Raw genomic sequence first — 20,068 nt, forward strand, 5'->3', positions numbered from 1 at the left:
TCCAAAACGAAATGGATCTTTGTGATGTTTGGCAATCCCTTTACCCCTCGGATAAAGGACATACTTTTTTTTCAGAAGTTCATAAATCGACATCAAGAATTGATGTTTGTGATTTCAGATTCAATGTTACCCAAAGTTAAGGGTATCGACATTTACCCTAAGTTTGAATCAGACCATAATATGATTATGTTGTCAATGGACCTTGGATCGAAACAATTTAACTGGAAACTAAATGACTTTACTTAATAATGATAATTTTTTGAAGAAGGCAATACAAAGGCTGATGGATTTTTTCAAAGAAAATATTGATGGAACAATACTGATGAAAATTGTATGGGATACCAATAAAGCCGTAATGCGAGGGATTTTGATTCGTAGAGGGGCGGAACTTAAAAATAGAGCAAAACAAGAGTTAAGCAGATTAGACTGAGAGGCTGAAGAAGACTTAAATAAAGACCCCAAAAGGGTAAATATTTGAAATTTTTGATAAAACAATTGGATAAAATAATCACAATGGAAGAAAATGAAATATGTAAGACAGAGGAACTTTGAATCAGCAAATAAATCGGGCAAATGGCTGGCCAATAGATTACGAAAGGAAAGACAAAAAAGAAACATATAGAATTAGATGGATTAAAGATTCTTAATCAAGAGGAAACCATGAAGGCGTTTCATAAATTTTATTTAGATTTGTATAGAAAAGAGGATATATCTCTAGAACATATTCTTGAATTTCTCAAGAAAAGAGAAATTCCAAAGCTACATATAAGACAGCAATAAATACTAAATGCTGCTTTTAAATTGAAGAGATAGTGGCTGCTATACAGAGACCGAAAATTGATAAAGCCCCTGGCCCGGATAGTTTTACAAAAAGTTTCAGGAAGAATTCAAGATACTTTTACAAAAAACTTTAAATGATATAAAACAACATGGCATACCAGATACTTGGAAAAATGCATATATAACACTGATTCCAAAGGAAGGTAAGAATCTAAAAGATATAGGAAACTATAAACCAATTTCACTTCTCAATACAGACTATAAGATTCTAGCACTGATCTTGGTGAGAGACTGGTTTCTTACCATCTTGACAAATAAAAGACAATATTAGGGTGGTCCTTGATATACTTGAATACTTTGAAAAGAGCAATGACAACAAACTAGCCCTAATTTTCACGGATGCAGAAAAGGCCTTTGACAACATCAATTGGGACTTTATGTTTAACGTACAGGAGGGAATGAAAGTGGGAGAGAATTTTTTGATGTGGACTCGAAGAATTTATAAAGATCAAAATGCACAACTAATTGTGAATGGAAAAAAGTCTGAAAAATTCAAAATACAGAAAGGTACCCAACAGGGTTGTCCCCTCTCCCCTCTACTTTCCCTGTGTACAATAAAAATTGTGATAAATCAAATTTAAAAAGACGAGCTCCTTGGCGGAGTCAGGATAAAAGGTCATGGATATAAAATAAAGGCTTTCACTGATGATTTAGTGATAATGCTGGAGGAACCTCATAAGAGTATAAAAAATCTGTTTAAAGTTTTTGAAGAGTTCGGCAGTGTATCTGGTTTTAAGATAAATAAGAATGAGACAGCTTTGTTAACTAAAACATTACTAAAATAGAAGAACAATCTCTTGAATCTATGTCAATGTGTCAAATTCAGAAAAAAGTTAAATACTTGGGCATATGGCTGACAAACAGAAATAAAGAGTTATACAAAAATAATTATAAAGTCAAATAGAAAGAAATCAAGAAGACCCTGAAGGCATGGGATAATTTGATGTTATCCATATCGGGTCGTATTGAAGCAGTAAATATGATGATTCTTCCCAAAATGAATTTTTTGTTCCAAACAATTCTGATTCTGAGCAATGATGTAACAATAAAAGAATGGCAAAAAGACATTAGTAAATGCATGTGGAATAACAAGAAGGTGAGAATCAATTAGAAAACTATAACGAGATAACGAGAAGAAGGAGGTGGTGGCGTGCCAGATTTTTACTTATATTATCAGGCCAATGTATTAAATTGGCTAACAGACTGGGAAAGAGTGGAAAATATGGAATTGCTTAACTCAGAAGATTTCAATAATAGGTTTGGCTGACATGGATATATCTGGTATGATAAAGCGAGGGTCCATAATGAATGGACCATGTGGTTCAAAGATCTCTACTTTGGATATGGCAGAAACTAAAAAAGAAGTTATATAGAAAGATCCCTCTTTGGGTCTCTGCACATGAAGCTTTCATGGGAAGATGGAAGTCCATTGATAAATGGTTAATATATAAAGACATAACATTTAAAACAAAAGATAACAGGAGGCAGATTAAGTCTTTAGAAGAATTGGTGCAATTAGACTGAAAAGTTCACTGGTTTTTCTATACACAATTAAAGGAACGATTTAAAATAGACACTAAGATTGAAAGGAAAGGTTGGGACAGACTAACTGTTTGGACCTGTGACCTCATTGGATGACCTAAAGGTGTAGTTGTAGGTGAGAGTGGAAGAAGGGCTTGTAGAAGCCAAGGAAGCATCTATTACCTCTGGGGAATAGCAGTAGCGCCCTAGATCAGTCACAATCTCAACAAACAAAGCTAAAACCCACTCTGGGTCAAGCCGAAGAATTTGGCCTGACAAGATAGCAGAAGCTGAGAATGCCAGTGTCTCCAGGATCACTTTTAATAAGCCACCCAGGATCAAGTCCCCTAGCCTGGCATGGAGAGGAGCTGGTGGCAGCGTAAGGTGGAAGCCAGCCATGGAAGATTAGAACCCTCTTGACTGACCGCAGATCAAGTCAGTTGTAGGTATTGGACTGTTAGTCCGAAGCCCTCTGAGACTGAGTCTTGTGGAGATCACTTAAAGGGTGAATTAAAAGTGGACCTGGAGGCAGGGATAAGGACCACAGGGGGGAACCGTGAATATTGAAAGACAGCCCTAGAGCGAGACAGGAGAAGCCCTGCAGAGACCTGACATGGAAGCTGTCCCAAAAGGAGGCAGAAAATCAGTTGAATCCAAAGAACCCACATCAGCTGGAGGCCTAGTCCACCTGACAGGAATCAAAGGGAATTGTAATGTCTCTATGGCTGATGCATCTCTTGTATATCATGTCAATCTTGGTGAAATGAGGATGACTCACCTGACAGTTGACCACACAGGAGACCAAAGTATAGGCTCCCTTAGATTGGTGAATCTCTGGAGAAAACCATAAGCTTAACAAGTGTATAAGGTCTGATAGCAGCCACAAGGTAAGGCCTGAACTGGTGGAGGTCGATGTCAATGGTGAAGTGCAGGCACCGGTGATCACCCAGGGAGATGAAAAGTAACCCTTCCCACCAGAGTCCAGGCAGAGAGGCGATCTATAGCCTGAGCTGATTTTAGAAAGGTTGGGAGAGTCCCTCTCCAGAGTCTCATGTCAATAACTATAAACATAAATGTTATCATCATATCATTATCATCAACAAGAATGTTATCATTGTAATAGTCATAACCATGCAAGAAAAAAGACATTTACTTTTACCAAATGTCAAAGAATACGTGAAAACTACATGAAAATGGCTTACCGCTGGCATCTTACTCCAGAAAGAATAACAAAAATAAATAAGAATATGCAGTATAATTGTTGGAAGTGTAGAGTAGGGAAAGGATCATTGATGCATATGTGGTGGCAGTGACTCAAAGTAAAAGAATTCTGGAAGAACATTCATGCTAGAATTTGTGAGATTCTAAAAGTCAGTTATAAGATGTCTCCGGAAGTCTATCTTCTTAACATAACAGATAAAATAAGTAATGATTTAGCAAAGAAAAAATAGAAACAGATATTATATGTGTGCTTGATTGCAAGAATTAATTTATCCAAGGCCTGTTACAGACTGCCAAGATAAATCTGCTTCAAGTCTCTTTGGAGGTATGCTGTTTAAATGATGCATGCATCCTAAGAATCCGGAAGCTTTACCAAAGCTGCACTCCAGTGCTTAGGAATGGAGTATGGCTTTGGCGCAACCTCCGGACTCTTAGGACCCATGCATCATTTAAATAGCATACCTCCAAAGAGACTCGAAGCAGCTTTATTTTGGCAGTCTGTAACAGGCCCAAGAAATGGAAAGTTTCTGAAACACCAAAAATGGAAGAATGGCAGATGGATCTATTAGAAGTTATTAAACTGGACAAATTAGCACAATTAATGAACAAAAAATCTTTGTAACAAGTAGAACAAGAATGGGGAACATTAATAAACTACTATAAGATCAATTAGATTGGCTTCTTACAGTAAATAATATTTTAAAAAATCAGGAGATCTCAAATAAAAATAACAAAGTGAAGTATACTGAAGAAATAAAGGAAACTTCCTTTAAAAAGAAGCTTAAAAGCTTAAAAGAATCAAGGACAATTGGAAAAGAGAAACATAAGGCATTCTATAAAGGAGAAGAAAGAAAATGGAAAATTCTCAAATATTGCCAATTAAAAACAGTGATTTGAGGTGATAATTAATTTTTGTGGAAAGCCTACAAATGTTTAAGGGTAAATCTTTATGTAAATGGGAGGGAAAATAAAAAAATAGTCATAACCATGGGGTTTTTACAAATGGATGTGATAGAGCCCTGATGGCCAGGGAATGGCCTTCAAGTGACTGTAACCATTAGACCACAGGAGAGGTGTAGCCAACACCAAGCCTCTGAAAGCTGAAACTCTCAACCTCTAGGTGCTGTCTTAAGACTGTCAGCAGGGGACAAGATCACCAGATTCTATTATATTCTATTTTCATTTAATCTGGTGACCTGGATCTGAGTGGTCCCCTGAAAAGAGGGGGAATGGTGAACCTGGGCACCTCAAACTGACAATCAGTGAGAGCAATACACCCAAGGTAGCCCATAAACGGTGAGAGCAAAGCAACCCTGAGACCTAAAGTGAAACGGACTCGTATGGGAGCCAACAGTTAAAGTAGTGTGTATATATATCTATAGCTATATCTATATAAATGGCTATACAGTGCGCCTGCATTATACACAGGAGTGGCTTATGCAGCTTCCAGCATACACTGGAAACCTTTGCCGGAAGAAGCCTAGGCATGCCAGGAAGAGGTAATGGGGCGCATGCTGTGGGCATGAGTCCCATCATTTCTAATGAGGCTTGACTTTATGCACTTTCCCCCTTACTCAAGGGAATCTGTAACGGATCCCCGTGTAAGGGAAGGGCGCACTATATATCTACGTGTGTGTGTGTGTATATATGTGTGTGTGTGTAAATATCTATCTAATCTCTATATATGTATATCTGTATAGCTGTCTATATATGGCTCAATCAACCCCCCCACCATGGCTAGTAGTCCAGTGAGGGGAATAATGGCCAGTTTGATAGGGCCAGGCTCCAATTAACTTGTAACTATAACTCCTGATCGAGATCTGATTATGGACATGAGGCCATGGCCTGCTCACACCAGAACTCTAAGACATCTAACCTAACATCTAGAGTCTGTCAGGTATGCTTTGATTGAGATTTCCTGCATGGCAAGGGGTTGGACTGGATGGCCCTTGTGATCTTTTCCAACTCGATGATTTGATGACCTATAAGGCCTTGGCTAACCAGCTGGTCAGAAGGTGACCTCTCAAATAGGATGTATAACACATGAGAGAGGTACTAGTCATCACTGAGGTGGTGGCCTAGGATATGATAGCCCCTAGAAATTTTCTTGCATGTCTCATTAGAGGCCAGCAGCAATCTTTTGACTAGGCAAAATCAGGGTGTGGAGTCCATCTATGGACCACCAACAACACTGTGGAGCTCTCTGGAAGACCTGAGGCCAAACTATAACAAGGGGCCCTGCAAGGGGAACCATGTGGCCCAACGGCCTGAGAAGGGGAATATGAGGCTCCTTATCCATGGAAGACAAGGGGCTAAAACCAGATTGATCTATCGGCTCTGATCACCTGAAATGACTGGGAGAGGGTGTCTCATAATAAGGAAGGCTCTGGTAGTCACAAAAAACACAGTTGTTGTCTCACCAGGGCAAGCCGCCAACCTGGGGTGGAGTGATGTTGAAGTGGCAATGACACTCACATCTATTAGGTGGTTTTAACCCAAGGACCAACCAGGCCCGATCATATAGCTCATAGAGCGAGTAGGATCAAGCATGGCCAGGTAGGTGAGGCCATAGGCCCTAGTTGAACCCAGTAATAGACCCCCAGTCAGAAGAAAATAAAAAACAGAGAAAAGCTGTCCTAGCTGAACTCCATGGGCGAAAGAGTATGACCTCCCCAAGGTCGCATTGACTCTGATGAACGACTTGTGTCCGATCAGGAAGTTCAGGCCAAGTAAATAGCTTATTGGTATTTTAAAAAACTTATTGAGAGATATCCTGTGACAAGGAGGAAGGCCTGTAGAAAAAGCAGGGGAAGGGAAGCAGGCACCATGGTGTGAGAGAATCATAGAATTGTAGAGTTGGAAGAGACCAGAAAGGCCAACCAGCCCAACCCCATTCTGCTGTGCAGGAACTCTCAGTCAAAGCATACCTGACAAATGGCCTTCCAACTTCTGTTTAAAGACCTCCAAGGAAGGAGACTCCATTACACTCCGAGGGAGTGTGTTCCACTGTCGAACAGCTCTTACTGTCAGGAGGTTCCTCTTAATGTTGAGGTGGAATCTGTTTTCCTGTAGCTTGCATCCATTGTTCTGGGTCCTGTTCTCTGGAGCAGCAGAAAACAAGCTTGCTCTCTTCTCAATATGAGTTCCCTTCAAATATTTAAACAGGGCTGTCATATCACCTCTTAACCTTCTTTTCTCCAGGCTAAACATACTCAGCTCCCTAAATCGTTCCTCATAGGGCATGGTTTCCAGGCCCTTCACCAGAATTGATGCAGCCTAAAATTGCATTGACCTTTTTAGTTGCCACAGCGGACTGTTGACTCATGTTCAAATTTTGGTCTACTTGGACTCCTAGATCCCTTTCACACTTAGTTTCGTTCAGCCAGGTGTCCCCCATCCCATATCTGTACATTTCATTTTTCTGCCCTAAGTGCAATACCTTACATTTCTCTGTGTTGAATTTCATTTTGTTAGCTTTGGCCCAGCATTCTAGTCTGTTGAGGTCATTTTGAATCTTGATCCTGTCCTCTGGGGTATTAGCTACTCCTCCTAATTTGGTGTCATCTGAAAATTTGATAAGCATGCCCCCAATTCTGTCATCCATGTCATTGATAAAGATGTTGACTAGAACTGATCACAGGACAGAACCCTGTGACATCCCACTGGTAACTTCTCTCCAGGATGAAAAGAAGCCATTGTTGAGCACCCTTTGGCCTTGGCGGCCAACCAATCCATGTAACAGTTGCCTTGTCTAGGCCACATTTTACAAGCTTGTTGGCAAGAATGTCATGGGAAATCTTGTCAAAGGCTTTACTGAAATCAAGATATACTATATCCACAGCATTCCCTTCATTTATCCTGCTGGTAATTTTATTTTAAAAAAAGAGAGATCAGGTTTGTCTGGCACGACTTGTTTCTCTGAAATCCCATGTTGACTTTTCATGATTATGGACTTGCTGTGAGACTTCGGAAATACTCTGACCAAAAATCCACAACAACCTTCAGATAGTACAGCAAGGTTTATTGGAGGACTTGGGATTAAGTATTCTTGCCACGTCTTTGTCGAAACTGAGGGTCCCCACTAGAGTCAGAACTTTAAAATCCCCCAAACCCTCCCCTTTGAGTCGATACCCTACTCTCCTGCCTTTGATGTAGAATTCCTCCCTTTGATCTGTAGGAGGGAAGGAGGGGGGGTTGAGCATTTGGTTCTTGTCTCTTCTATCAAGTAGAGATCTAAAGCTGTATACAGGTTGGGTTTCAGATTCTCAACAACCCCTCATAAACTGCCCGACTGCCAGGCCCTATGTGAGCATGCTCTACGTGACCATCCGGCTTAGTCCCCATGGCGGCATCCCCCCTTATTCTTCACGTTACTATCTATCTATCAATCTATCTATATCCATCTATCCATCCCTCTATCTGTCTGTCTGCCTGTCTGTCTGCCTGTCTGTTTACCTATCTATCGCTATCTATCTATCTATCTATTTATCTATCTATCTGGCAGCATACACCCTGAATGCTATCTATCTCTCTCTCTCTCTCTATCTATCCATCTATCTCTCTATCTATCTATCTGGCAGAATACACCCTGAAGGCTTGACAGAAGGTGGATTCTGACACTTGCCATTTTGAGTTTTCATCTTTCAGAATAAATTTATTGTATTTAATCCTGTCAATTTATTTATTGAGAGTATGTATTATTCCAATATATTCTAGTCATGTAAGCTGCCTTGATTGCTGCAGCAGAAAGGAGGGGTATAAGAATAAAGTTTATTTTATTTTATTTTTAGATGTTCACAGACTCTCTACTTACATCTTCTAGATGTTCAGAGAGCTCCCTAATTTTCCAGATGGTGGCACCCTAGCTGACCATGCAGTGAAGGTAGCGGCTTGCACAACAGCTATTGCAAATGCCAGCAAAACACTGAGTCATCCCTGGCCAAGCCAAGTAACAGAGACTTGACCAGCCGGTTTCAGAGGGCTGCTGCTGCTGCTAGGGGCAAGCAAGCAGGCCCTCTCTTGTCCCAGTGGTCTGGCCTTTGGTATCCCAGTGTCCAGAATGAGCCCCCCCCCCCCCCCGAGAGTCAGCTCTCCCAGGAGCTACCCAGGAAGGATGGAGGGAGCTCTGAAATAAAAAACCTCCTGGAAAAATAGAGAAGTTTAAGATCAACTGTTGGAGTGGTGTCAGGGGAAGGGTGGAAAGGGATCAAGGCTAATCATCACTGGGAAGGCCTCTCACACCCCAAATGGTGGCCTCTGAGTAGAAAAAAAACCGCTCTCGCAGCAAGTACTCAGTTTTGTGGGAATGACCATCAGTGGGCTCGCCTCTCAGACACCTGACCCTGAATGGCTGGGCTGAGAGAACTCTTCAGCAACTAAAGAGAGTGACCCTCTCCCTAGTTGAGTCCCTGAAATCACTGTATAAGTTGCCTCTTGAGGCTTTGATGTTGAGGTCCCCAGCCAGGGCTGGGAAGAGAGCCTGATGGGAGCTCTTTAGCCACGCGGAGAGTGAATCTCTCCCCTCGCTGAGTCATTGAAAAAACTGCAGATGGTGTCTCTTGAGGCTCTGGTGTTGTGGTCCCAAGCCAGGGCGGGGGTGAATGAGTCAATGGGGATAGCCCCCCCCCCAGTCAGGCCCAAGGTCTCTCCCAAGATAGGAACAGGGGGGGGGGAGGCAGACAAGACCCCTCAGGAATGCTGAGGGGAAAGGCTCCAAAAGGCACATAGGCACACACAAAAAGGAAAGGGGAGGTCAAGGAATAGGCTCTCAGACCGCTTAGATGCAGAAGTTTGCTGGCTTGAAGAGACGCATCCTGCTAGGACCATAGGCAGGAACAAGATTGGGCCCAGGGAGACTAGCTCCTCTCTATATAGGGACCGTTTTTTTGTTTTTTGTTGTCCCTGCCTATAGGAGCAAATTGGGAGGAGCTAACCAAGAATACAGGATGTTACGACCCTGTCTGCTGGAAAACCTACAAAATCTTACAATTATAAAATAAACTCTCAAAACTTTTAAAAACATCACATTTATATAATCCTATACAGTTCAGATCGGACCATAGTGACCACTGGCAACAACTGTAAAATCTGTATTAACAAAATCAATAAAAGAAAGCCATTTTTCATAGAAGGGTTCTTGGTTTGGTTGTTTTAAATTAAATGTATCTAATAGCTTCTCCATTAGCCATTGGTCCCAGACTCTTTTCCATCAGTTATCTAGGGATACAAGTCCTGTCTTCCAAGATTTGGCCACTTCAAGTCAAGCTGCCATCAAAAGAAATCAATGTTCTGTGTCTTAAAAATTTATTGCCCTTAGTGTAAATTGAAAAGTAACAAAACAGCTGGGAAGAAGTTGATTTTTTGTTTTGTAATTAAAGCAATCTGATTGAGCATTTCATGCCAAAAGAAATTAATTTTGGTGCAGTCGATCCACATATGGTTATATGTCCCTGGAACTGGGCATCCTCTCCAACATAAAGGGGACTTGGACTTTATCATCCGTGATAGTCTCATGGGAGTGATGTACCATTTGTGGGCCAGCTTTAAAAAAATCTCTCTGGTCAGGGCTGATATTGATTTCAACAAAGGAAACGACCAGATAGCAGCCCATTCAGATTCAGATATTAATATATTCAATTCACTTTCCCAGCTTATTTTGTTATTACTAGTGCCTTGATATGTGTCAATCAAGATATATTGGTATATACAAGAAACTGAATGCTTAGCATTTCCAGAAGGATCACTGCATAGCATTTTGAAGGGGGTCAAAGTTCTCAACATTCCCCCCTTCCGAAGTAAGCTAGAGGAGAATGTTTTAATTTGATTGATTTGATACCATGAAATTAACAGTGGATCTAGAATTGATATCAAATCCTCAGTCGACCTGGGTTTACCATTTGTAAAAAGATTTTTAATTTGGTAAATTCTTCTTTCTTCCCAACCTTTATATTGCAAGATTTTATCTGGGTAGAAAAAGTTTGAATAAACAAGCTTCATTTATATACCGCTTCATACCGCCTAAGCAGTGTCTAAGCGGTTTACAACTGTAAGCTAATTGCCTCCAACAAACTGGGTACTCATTTTAGCGACCTCGGAAGGATGCAAGCCTGAGTCGAGCTTGAGCCCTTTAGCTGGTCTTGAACTCGCAATCTTGTGATTTTGAATGAGTGGCTGCAGTACAGGCATTTAACCACTGTGCCACCAGGGCTCCTGGTGGTATAAGAACAGACATATAGGTAATAAGTCTGGAGAAACAATATATTTCCATTTATGCCAAATCTCAGTGGCGGGATTGCTTAAATCTCTAATCTCCTTTCCTGAAGGTTTTTTAAAGAACATACTATGCAATGTGTAAAAATCTGCATTAAGTTCCATAGTGCCCCAGGGGATGTTAGTACATTTTTCATTAAAGGAACTGCTTGGGATAATTGGAAAGCTGCAAAATAAAGCTGAAGATCCCCATTTTAGTGGGGAAGTGCCTAACAAATTGACGAAAACAGGGCAAGAATCATTTGGAATAGAAAAAAGAGATGGGGGACAAGGAACATTTTCACCAAGACAATTCTCCCTAGCATAGAAGGATGTAGATGTTTCCAGCCTCTTAACTTTGCAGTTATATCTAGTAACATTTCTGTAGTTTCGTAATATAAGCTGCTTAATATCTTTAGTCAAGTATTCACCTAGGTATATAAAGCCTGATGGATATAGTTGTAAATTTGTTAATTGTTGTAGTGAATTCTGCTCACTTTATAGAAGTGTTAAAACACAGAAGTTTTGATTTCGTATAATTGATTCGCAGGCCTGCAAAATAATCAAAGGAGTCCAGGATGACTTTTAATTCTAAAAAAGATCTATAAGGGTGTTCTAAAAAAAGTAAAATGTCATGTGCAAATAAGTTTAACTTGTGAATTTGTCCTCCAGTGTTTGGGCCATGAATGTTGAGAATACATTGGATAAGATTAGCCAAAGGTTCAATGGCTATGGCAAAAAGAAGTGGTGAAAGAGGGCAACCTTGTTTTGTCCCCCTCTGTCTAGGCTGGGATCTTTGGTCTTGGGGATTGGGATGATTCTAGAGGTATCCCAAGTCTGAGGGCATAAACCCTGACTAAGGACTTCATTAAACAATTTCAGTAGATGGGGAGATAATTCTTTGTAAAGTAACTTATAAAATTCTCTTGAAAATCCATCTGGCCCTGGTGATTTCCCCACCTTTAAGGAGTTAATTGCTTGTTTAAGTTCTAGTTCCGAAATAGGTTTGTTTAATAAAGCTGCATGACAGTCTGACATTTTTTAATATGAATTTGTTTAAGTAAGATGTCCATATTGTCTGAGGAAATTGTTTCCTTAGTGTAGAGAGAAGAATAAAAAGTCTGAAATGACTTCAGGATATTGTTAGGTGAAGTTTGCCGCAACCCTTTAATACAGTTCCTCATGTTGTGGTGACCCAAACCCATGAAATTATTTTCATTGCTACTTCATAACTGTAATTAAATAGCCGTTTTCCAATGGTCTTAGGAGACCCCCATGAAAGGGTCATTCGACCCCCAAAGGGGTCCCGACCCACAAGTTGGGAACTACTGCTCTACGATCTAGCTTTCTCTTTGCCATTCTGGCAAGTAATTTTGAGTTTTTATTATTATGTTCTTAGAAATTAGCTTTTGTATAATGTATTATAGTCTGGATATTATGTAGGTCCAGTACTTCAATTTATGCCCTTTTCTTCAGAAGAGTGGTAAAACGCCTGATCTTGAGAAAGTTTATGATGTTTTGTTAAGATTTCTATGTCCTGTAACAGTAGAGATCTACATTTATCCTTAATCTTTTTTTGCTTTGAGCCTTCCTGAATTAAGAGACCTCAAAGGATTGCCTTCAAGGTATCCCATAACAATGCTTGTGACATGGAATTAGGCTCATTTTCCTGGAAAAAATATTGATGGCATCTTTAATTATAACTTCAATTCTTTTATTTTGAAGGAGGGAGAAATTAAATCTCCAAATCATAGGGGTTCTTAAAGTGTCATGCAGTTTGATATCTAAAATTATGGGGGAATGGTCTGAATATAATACTGGTTCAGTCTTGGCTGAGGCTACTTTTCCCAATATTTTTCCCATTAAGAGTTACTACTGTTCATAAGAGTTATGAACAGTAGAAAAATATGTATAGTCTTTAGTAGTCAGATGTAGAACTCTCCAGGGGTCTATTAAGGCTGCATCGGTTATCAATTTCATTAGTTTTGTATATTTATCTAATGCATATTTAGGAATGTTAGATCTATCTAGGATAGCATTTAAATGTGAAGTGGAAGGCTTTCATGGCCAGCATCCATAGTTTTTTGTGGATTTTTCGGGCTATGTTGCCATGTTCTAGAAGAGTTTCTTCCTAACGTTTCCCCAGCATCTGTGGCTGGCATCTTCACAGATGCTGGCAAAACGTCAGGAAGAAACTCTTCTAGAACATGGCCACATAGCCCAAAAAACCCACAAAAAACTATAGTATTTAAAGTTGCATTAGAATCTCCCCCTGGTAATATTTCCCCCTTTGCCACAGTGTTTAAAATTTGGAGGAAGGTTTCCATAAAATTATTTTGATTAGAGTTCGGTGCATAAAATGTTGCAATTGTATAAAAGTTACCTATTATAGTGCTCTTAAGAATTGGGGTCAAGAAACTGTAGTGGTTGAGGAATTGATAGATCTATCAAATAAAATGGCCACCCCATGTGCTTTTCCAGACTCTCCTACTACATATTTTGTAGAGAAATATGTGGTTTAGAACCCTTTCTGTGCATTTCTTGAAGCAGTATTACATGGGGCTGCAAATATTTAAGTTGTTTCAAGATCTTATGCCACTTGGGATCTGAACATAGGCTCCTAACATTGTATGAAATTAGGCAAAGAGTTTGCTGGGATTGTCAAACATTTATAGTTCCATAAAATGAATATGTAATCTTGTAGAAGATAGTTGACTCTTAGTAGATGGTGGCTCATATCATTGAGGTTGTAGCGTCTCCAGTACAAGGGGTTCTAGTGGTGCAATCAAGGTCCCCCCCCCCCAGATTTTGTTCTGGCTCAACAGAGGTTCCTGAGTGGATCAGAGCAGTGTTGGCTGCAAAAGGAGGATCTCCAGCGAGTAAGGATTTCCACTCTTTTGATGGAGAATTGTCTATGTTCTGATTCTGCATTTGTTTGGTTGACCCACAGTTTGTCTGCAGAGTGGGAATCTTTATTGAGCAAAAGTAGATGATCATTTTCTGTACACGAGGAGACTTCCTGAGGACTTTGGGTGTTACAACCAATCGTAAAGTTGTCTTGATTACTCTTCAATTTATTGTATTTGCCAACTGCAGGTGTTTCCCAAATCTCATTAGATGGTAAAAAATTATTATCTACACTATTATTTAGGTAGGCAAGGTGTTTTTCTTGTCTGGCTGTTGTATCTAGTTCTCGATTCTTTAGAATATTAGTTGTTGTGCTGTGTTATCAGAGGATGACTTGAGAAGGTTTAAATCTGACCTGGAAGATTCTGTGTTGTTTGTCGGACCAGCTGTCTCTGATCATCATTTTCTATCTTCTTTGTTATCCAGTTGGGAGTAAGTTTGTCCTTGGTATCCCCTAGTAATTGCTTCCACAGTGTGCTTTGGTTATTTGAAGCAAAAGATCTGTGTCATAGCATCAGAATCCTTTGTTTGGTTTTCTACAAATCTTGTAAATTCCTCACTTAAGAAATCCACTTTGTTTTTAATTGTGGTCAACTGTTTGAAGATGGAGATAACTGTCTGGGCTGTCAATAAAGTTTGTCTTGTGAAGAGGTCAGATGTATTGTTGTTTTCTAAGTTTCTCAAACTTGTATTTATATCTGTAATTGAATTCCCACTTTGCAGAAGCTGTGGAGCTGCTGAGCAGAAAAAACAGCAGTCTGGTCAAATGGGGAGGCAGAAGAAAGACTTGTAGAATCAGTTGCAGGTTGATGACTTTCTGTTCGTAAATCACACTGTAGATCACACTGTACAAGCTCTTGTTCATTAAAGATGTTAGAAGATGTTAAATTACTTACAGGAGACGGCTGTCTGTTATGAAGCTATCAACTTTCATCTGTTTTTTCGGTTTAGATGTAGTTTGTGTAGCTGAGGGAGTATGCTGCCTTTTCTTCCTTTTCTCCATAGTATTCACTTGTTTCCAACAGTGATTTTGAAAACAAAATTATTCTGTTTCTTTGAAGTGAAACTCAGGGCTGCTTACTCCCCTCACAGGTCTCCCTGCAGCCTTCTTGATCTCTTGCCGATGCTCAGCCCATGGAAGTTTCTCTTCTCTTCCAATATGAAATGTTGGCATACATTTGCTCCTAAGTAAGGTTTATTTTCTTTAACAAAACCAATGTGCCCAATAAAATAAACAAACAAAAAACAGCACACATTATCATTCAACATTATCATCTACAAGTCTCAGCTGAACTGTATTAAATATTCTGGGTAGATCTGGTTGGCATCAAAGATGACAAAAATCTTTGGGTTCCAAGTATTGTCTACACAGCTATCATACAAATTTACAAAGCTCCCATCTTTTGAAGGTGGCCTCACATATTTGGAGTCCCCAATAATGTAGTCTCCAGTCAATACACGAGCAAGAAACATCACTTTATGCTTCATAAGAATGTGAAGTTGTAGATCAACGCCATGAATTTGAAATGTGCTACCATGTTTCAAGTCATCTTTGCAGAACCGGCTGGAGTATGAAGCATCCCTTGCAAAATAAGTCCCTAAAGAAAAAGATATGTGCTTGAGCATAGGTTAGGAAAATTAATCTGTTTACTGATGTCCTAGGCTGCAGTTCTACACTGTTAAGAACTATTTCCCAAAATGGCCATCTCATGTGAAGGAGCCCTTCTCTCCTTACAAACATGCACTGGTGTTTACTAATATAGGAAACACATGAAAGGGTTATTCCTGATTTATATTGGTGGTTGCCATATGATTCAGAGCAGCTAAATACACATGGCACCACTACAAGTAATACAGATAAAAAGACAGGACAATTACCTCAATTCTGTGTTCTTTATACAGTTGGCTCTTCATATCCACAGATAGCAAATAATGTGGGACCTCGACCCCTGTTCTCCCCTATGGTGGTATGATGCGTATGCAACTGCATTGGTGGAGCCATGTGCATGGACACCAATGGGGAGAACAGGGTAGGGCCATATGTGGATGATTCAATCCATGAATGGCAAGCCCACAATTGAGAAGGGCTGACTGCACATCTGATTCAAAACACAGAATTAGTTCCATAACCATCAGCTTGTTAGATTTGTGCTATTTTGAATCCAGCAGCTGATAACACAAACAAGAAATCTTTGATTTTACTGTTCTCTCATACTTTCATGCTGTATCATTGAAAGAGACATCCTTATGCAGTGCTCCATTGATGGAATACAGCTGGAATGGCAGTGAAAAATGAAACTGAGGATATGCACTGGAGAAGCCCTCATGTGTACTCAGAATTCTCAAAATGTGAGGTAGTAGTCCTTTTATTCAACAACCCAGAGAGGCTGGTGTGCTTATTTGGAGTAGAACTAAGCAACCACTCTATGTGAAATCTCTGCATACACTAAATATTTTGATCAGGTTAATTAACTTACTTCCTCTAACAAAAAATTAACTGTTGCATTGCCTCTGAATAGCTGAAGATATCTGTGTGATGTCCTATCTCTATCTAACTCAAAGAGCAGACTTCATGAATGAATCCAGAAAGCATTTTTAAAATTATTATTAGGTTTAGCACAGTATCAAGCTCATTGCCAGATCTGAGCTTACAGTGCAATTTTCTGTGAGTTTTTCAGGCTATGTGGCCACATTCTGGAAGAATTTATTCCTGATGTTTTACCTGCATCTGTGGATGGCATCTTTAGAGGTTGGTGGCATTGACTTTTGTGGAGTATATACTTCCTTGACACCAACCTCTGAAGATGCCAGCTGTGGGAGAAAGGCGGGATATAAATTTTGGAAATAATAATAATAATAATAATAATAATCCAATCCACCAAAGGAATAGGGTCATGTTTCAACTCCTGTCTGTACACAACCTGAAAAGCAGACTATCCTCTGATGTACAGCATTATTATAAGCAATTTTAGCAAAGGGCAGGAGACATGCCTAATTATCCTGCTGAAAATTTATATAGCATCTCAGGTACTGCTCCAAAAGATGATTAAATCTCTACATCTGACCACCCATCTGTGGTGGTGGGATAAACTCAAATACTGCTTGACACCCAACAGTTTTAAACTATTCAAAATTGAAATGTGAACTGGACCCCTTGGTCTGTGATGATCTTCCTGGTGACCCCATGAATTCTATATATAAGATGGACAAACATCTTGGCTAACTGGGAGGCTGTTGGGATTCAATTTTGTTGTTGTTAGCTGCCTTCAAGCTGCCATCGACATATGATGACCCTGTGGATGGGACATCTCCAAGCCCTCCATCCTCCATTGCTCTGCATAGGTCATGTGGATTCAGGCCTGTGACCTCCCTGATTTGAGTCTAGCCACCTGAAATGTAACTTTCCTCTCTTTCTGCTGCCTTCTAATTTTCCTAGCATTATTGTTTTTTCCAGTAATTCATGCCTTCTCATGTCGTAGCCAAAGTACAAAAGCCTCAATTTAATCATCTTGGCTTCCAGGGAGAGTTCAGGCTTTATCTTTTCAATGACCCATTTGTTTGTCTTTTTGGGTGTCCACAGTATTCTAAGCACTCTTTTCCAGCACCACATCTCAAATGAGTTGATTTTCTTTTTATTCTTCAGTGTCCATCTCCCACATCCATACATGGTGATGTAGAGTACAATGGATTGGACTATTCAAACTTTAATGCTCAGTTGTATATTTTTACTCTTTAGGATCATATCTAGTTCTTTCATTCCTAGTCTTCTTATTTCTTGACTGCTTTAATCCAAGGTATCTTTAACTATGTCGATTTCCTCACTGTGTAGGTTAAATTTAGTTAGATCCTTTGTGGTCATTATTTTTGTTTTCTTTATGTTCAGCAACAAGCCTGCCTTTACACTTTTTTGCTTGATCTTCTTTAATGCTTGTTCCAAATCCATGATGTTTTCTGCTTGTAGTATAGGGCCATCCACATATCTTAGATTGTTGATGTTCCTTCCTTCTATCTTTACTCCTCCTTCTTCTGAGTCTAAACCAGCTCTTTGTATGATTTTTCTGCACACAAACTGAACAAATAGAGTGATAATATGCAGCCTTGCCTGACCTCCTTGCCAACTGGGAACCATCCTATTTCTTCATATTCTGTTTTAACAGTTCCGTCTTGTCCTAAATACAGATTTCTTATCAGATGTATTGGGACTTCGATGTCTTTAAGACTGTTCCATAGCCTAAAAAACGCATGCTGGCTTTCTTTTGGATTTCTTTTATGTACTCCATTAGCCATCGTATGTTTGCTATGTGGTCCCTGGTACATTGTCTTTCCTGAACCCAGCTTGCACAATGGGATTTCTCCAGCTATGATTGGAGCCTATGTTGTAGGATTTCAAGCATAACTTTGCTTGCATGGGAAATTAATGCTATAGTTCTATAGATGCTTCAGTCTATTTTGTCTCTCTTTTTTTGTGGATGGGGATGAATTTTGAACGCTTCCAGTGTGCTGGTCACCATTTTGTTTTCCTTATTTGTTGGCATATTTTAGTTAATACTAGAGTTGATATTGTCTGTGCGGATTGTATCAGTTCAGCTGGAATATTATCTATTCCTGGTGATTTATTCTTCCCAATTTCTCTTATTGAGGCTTCCACCTCATTTTCTAGAATTTGGGTTTTATCTTCATTCCATGGGTTGTTTATATTTTCATCTCCTTTATATGGGTCTTCTGTGTATTGCAACCAACATTTTTATTTCTTCTTGGTCTTGTAGTATGTACCTTTTCTTATCATAGAGCACCCCAGCCTTTTGTTTGAACTTCCCTTTGAATTCTCTTATCTTGTGGAAGAGATCTCTCATTCTTCCTTTTGATTACTGTCTTCTGTTTCTCTGCATTGATCTTTATAGCAGTCCTCTTTATCCTTGTGCACTAGTTATTGAACAGTTGCATTTTGTTCCTATCTCCCTTTTGTTTTGCTTTTCTTCTTTTGTTTACTGCTTGAAGCATTTCCTCTGCTATCTACTGTGCCTTCTCTTTCTTTTTGGTCACCAAAAATGTCTTCTTGCATTCTTCCTTAATTATGTCCTTGGCTTCTGACCATGGTTCTTCTGGTTCCTGATCAATTATGCTTAATACTACAAAATTCCATTAAGAATTCAGGTATAGGACATAAAATGTGCTTGTTTTGAAAACAGGTCCATCAACACCCAAACATTTTTTGTGACTTCCTGGAAGATCAACTCTAAAATCCATACTTATTTCAGCCCAGGGGTGAGAAGGTGTGGGCAGGGGATGTAACAGTCCATGGGGCTTTCCCTCTTCCCCTTGGCTATGGCACATACTGGACAGCTTTTTACGATATTCCTTTACATTCTGCCTTAACTGGAGCCAACAAAACTGGCTCATAATTAAATGTAACATTTTTACATAACTAAAATGTCCTGCTGTCTAGGCACTGCGGCACTGGTTAAGAATTTGGCCTCTTAGTGACTTAGGCTTATAAATTCTGTCCCCTTTGTAAGGGATGCCAATCCCGTATGACTATTTCCTCCTTGTGGTCTTTAAGCCAAACATCTCCTTTTGCTCTTCATTCATGCTTTTCTGCCAGCTTGGCTCCAAGGGGACTTTCAGAGCCTGTGCTTTTAACTGGCTTCATGTAATTGCTGTCAATCCCCGTTGCAGTGGCATGAATAATGAGTCCACCATTTATTTTCTCTGACTGTGGTTCTGTGGTAATCTAGATCGCTAAGAAATTTTCCCCTCTGGCAGCCATTACTGTAGAAAGTTAATTTAAAAAAATAGATTTAACAATGGAATTTAAATTGAGGGCCTTTGGCAATGACTTGGTGGTGACTCTGGCAAACCCCTTGGAAAATATTAACCAATTATTAAAGACACTAATGTAATAGGGGATGTATCAAGATTTCAGTTAAAGAAAAAACTGACTATGAATTTGTCTGAAAAAGAAAAACAAGAATTGATTTCCAAGACAAATTTTCAGATACAGAAAAAAAGTGAGATATGGAGGAATAATTTGGTCAAACCAAAAATGCAGAACTGTTCAAAAATAATTATATGGTGATTTGGCAAGAAATTTAAAAAAAGATTTGAAAAGATAGGAGAAATTAAGATTATCCTGGATGGGTAAAATTTCAGCAATTAAGATGAATTTGTTACCCAAGATTCTTTTCTTTATACTAGAACTTACCAATTATAACAATCTCCAAGGAGGGCCAGCTGGAGGATGCCATGGCAACAGAGGCTAGGACTTAAAAGTCTCAGGGCTTGCGTCTGGAACATCTCTCCTCCAGCCGTGAGAGCGAAGAGGGACCCAGCA

General features: G+C 39.6%; 1 protein-coding gene across 9 annotated transcripts in view; it reads right to left on the reverse strand.

Annotated features, from left to right (window-relative positions):
* Nucleotides 1-9,653: 9,653 nt before the first annotated feature.
* The window catches only part of LOC149312533 (protein mono-ADP-ribosyltransferase PARP11-like), a 33,894-nt gene continuing 23,479 nt past the window's right edge, over nt 9,654-20,068 (reverse strand). For all 9 annotated transcript variants that reach the window (XM_089524835.1, XM_089524834.1, XM_089524830.1 and 6 more), the window contains exon 8: nt 9,654-15,335. In XM_089524835.1, the coding sequence (XP_089380961.1) occupies nt 15,022-15,335 (314 nt within the window). In that variant the 3' untranslated portion in view covers nt 9,654-15,021. The remainder of the gene's footprint in view (nt 15,336-20,068) is intronic.

Source organism: Sceloporus occidentalis, unplaced genomic scaffold, assembly GCF_023333645.1.
Source record: "Sceloporus occidentalis isolate IW3139 unplaced genomic scaffold, rSceOcc1.0.p SCAF_5, whole genome shotgun sequence".
Taxonomy (NCBI): Eukaryota; Metazoa; Chordata; class Lepidosauria; order Squamata; family Phrynosomatidae; genus Sceloporus; species Sceloporus occidentalis.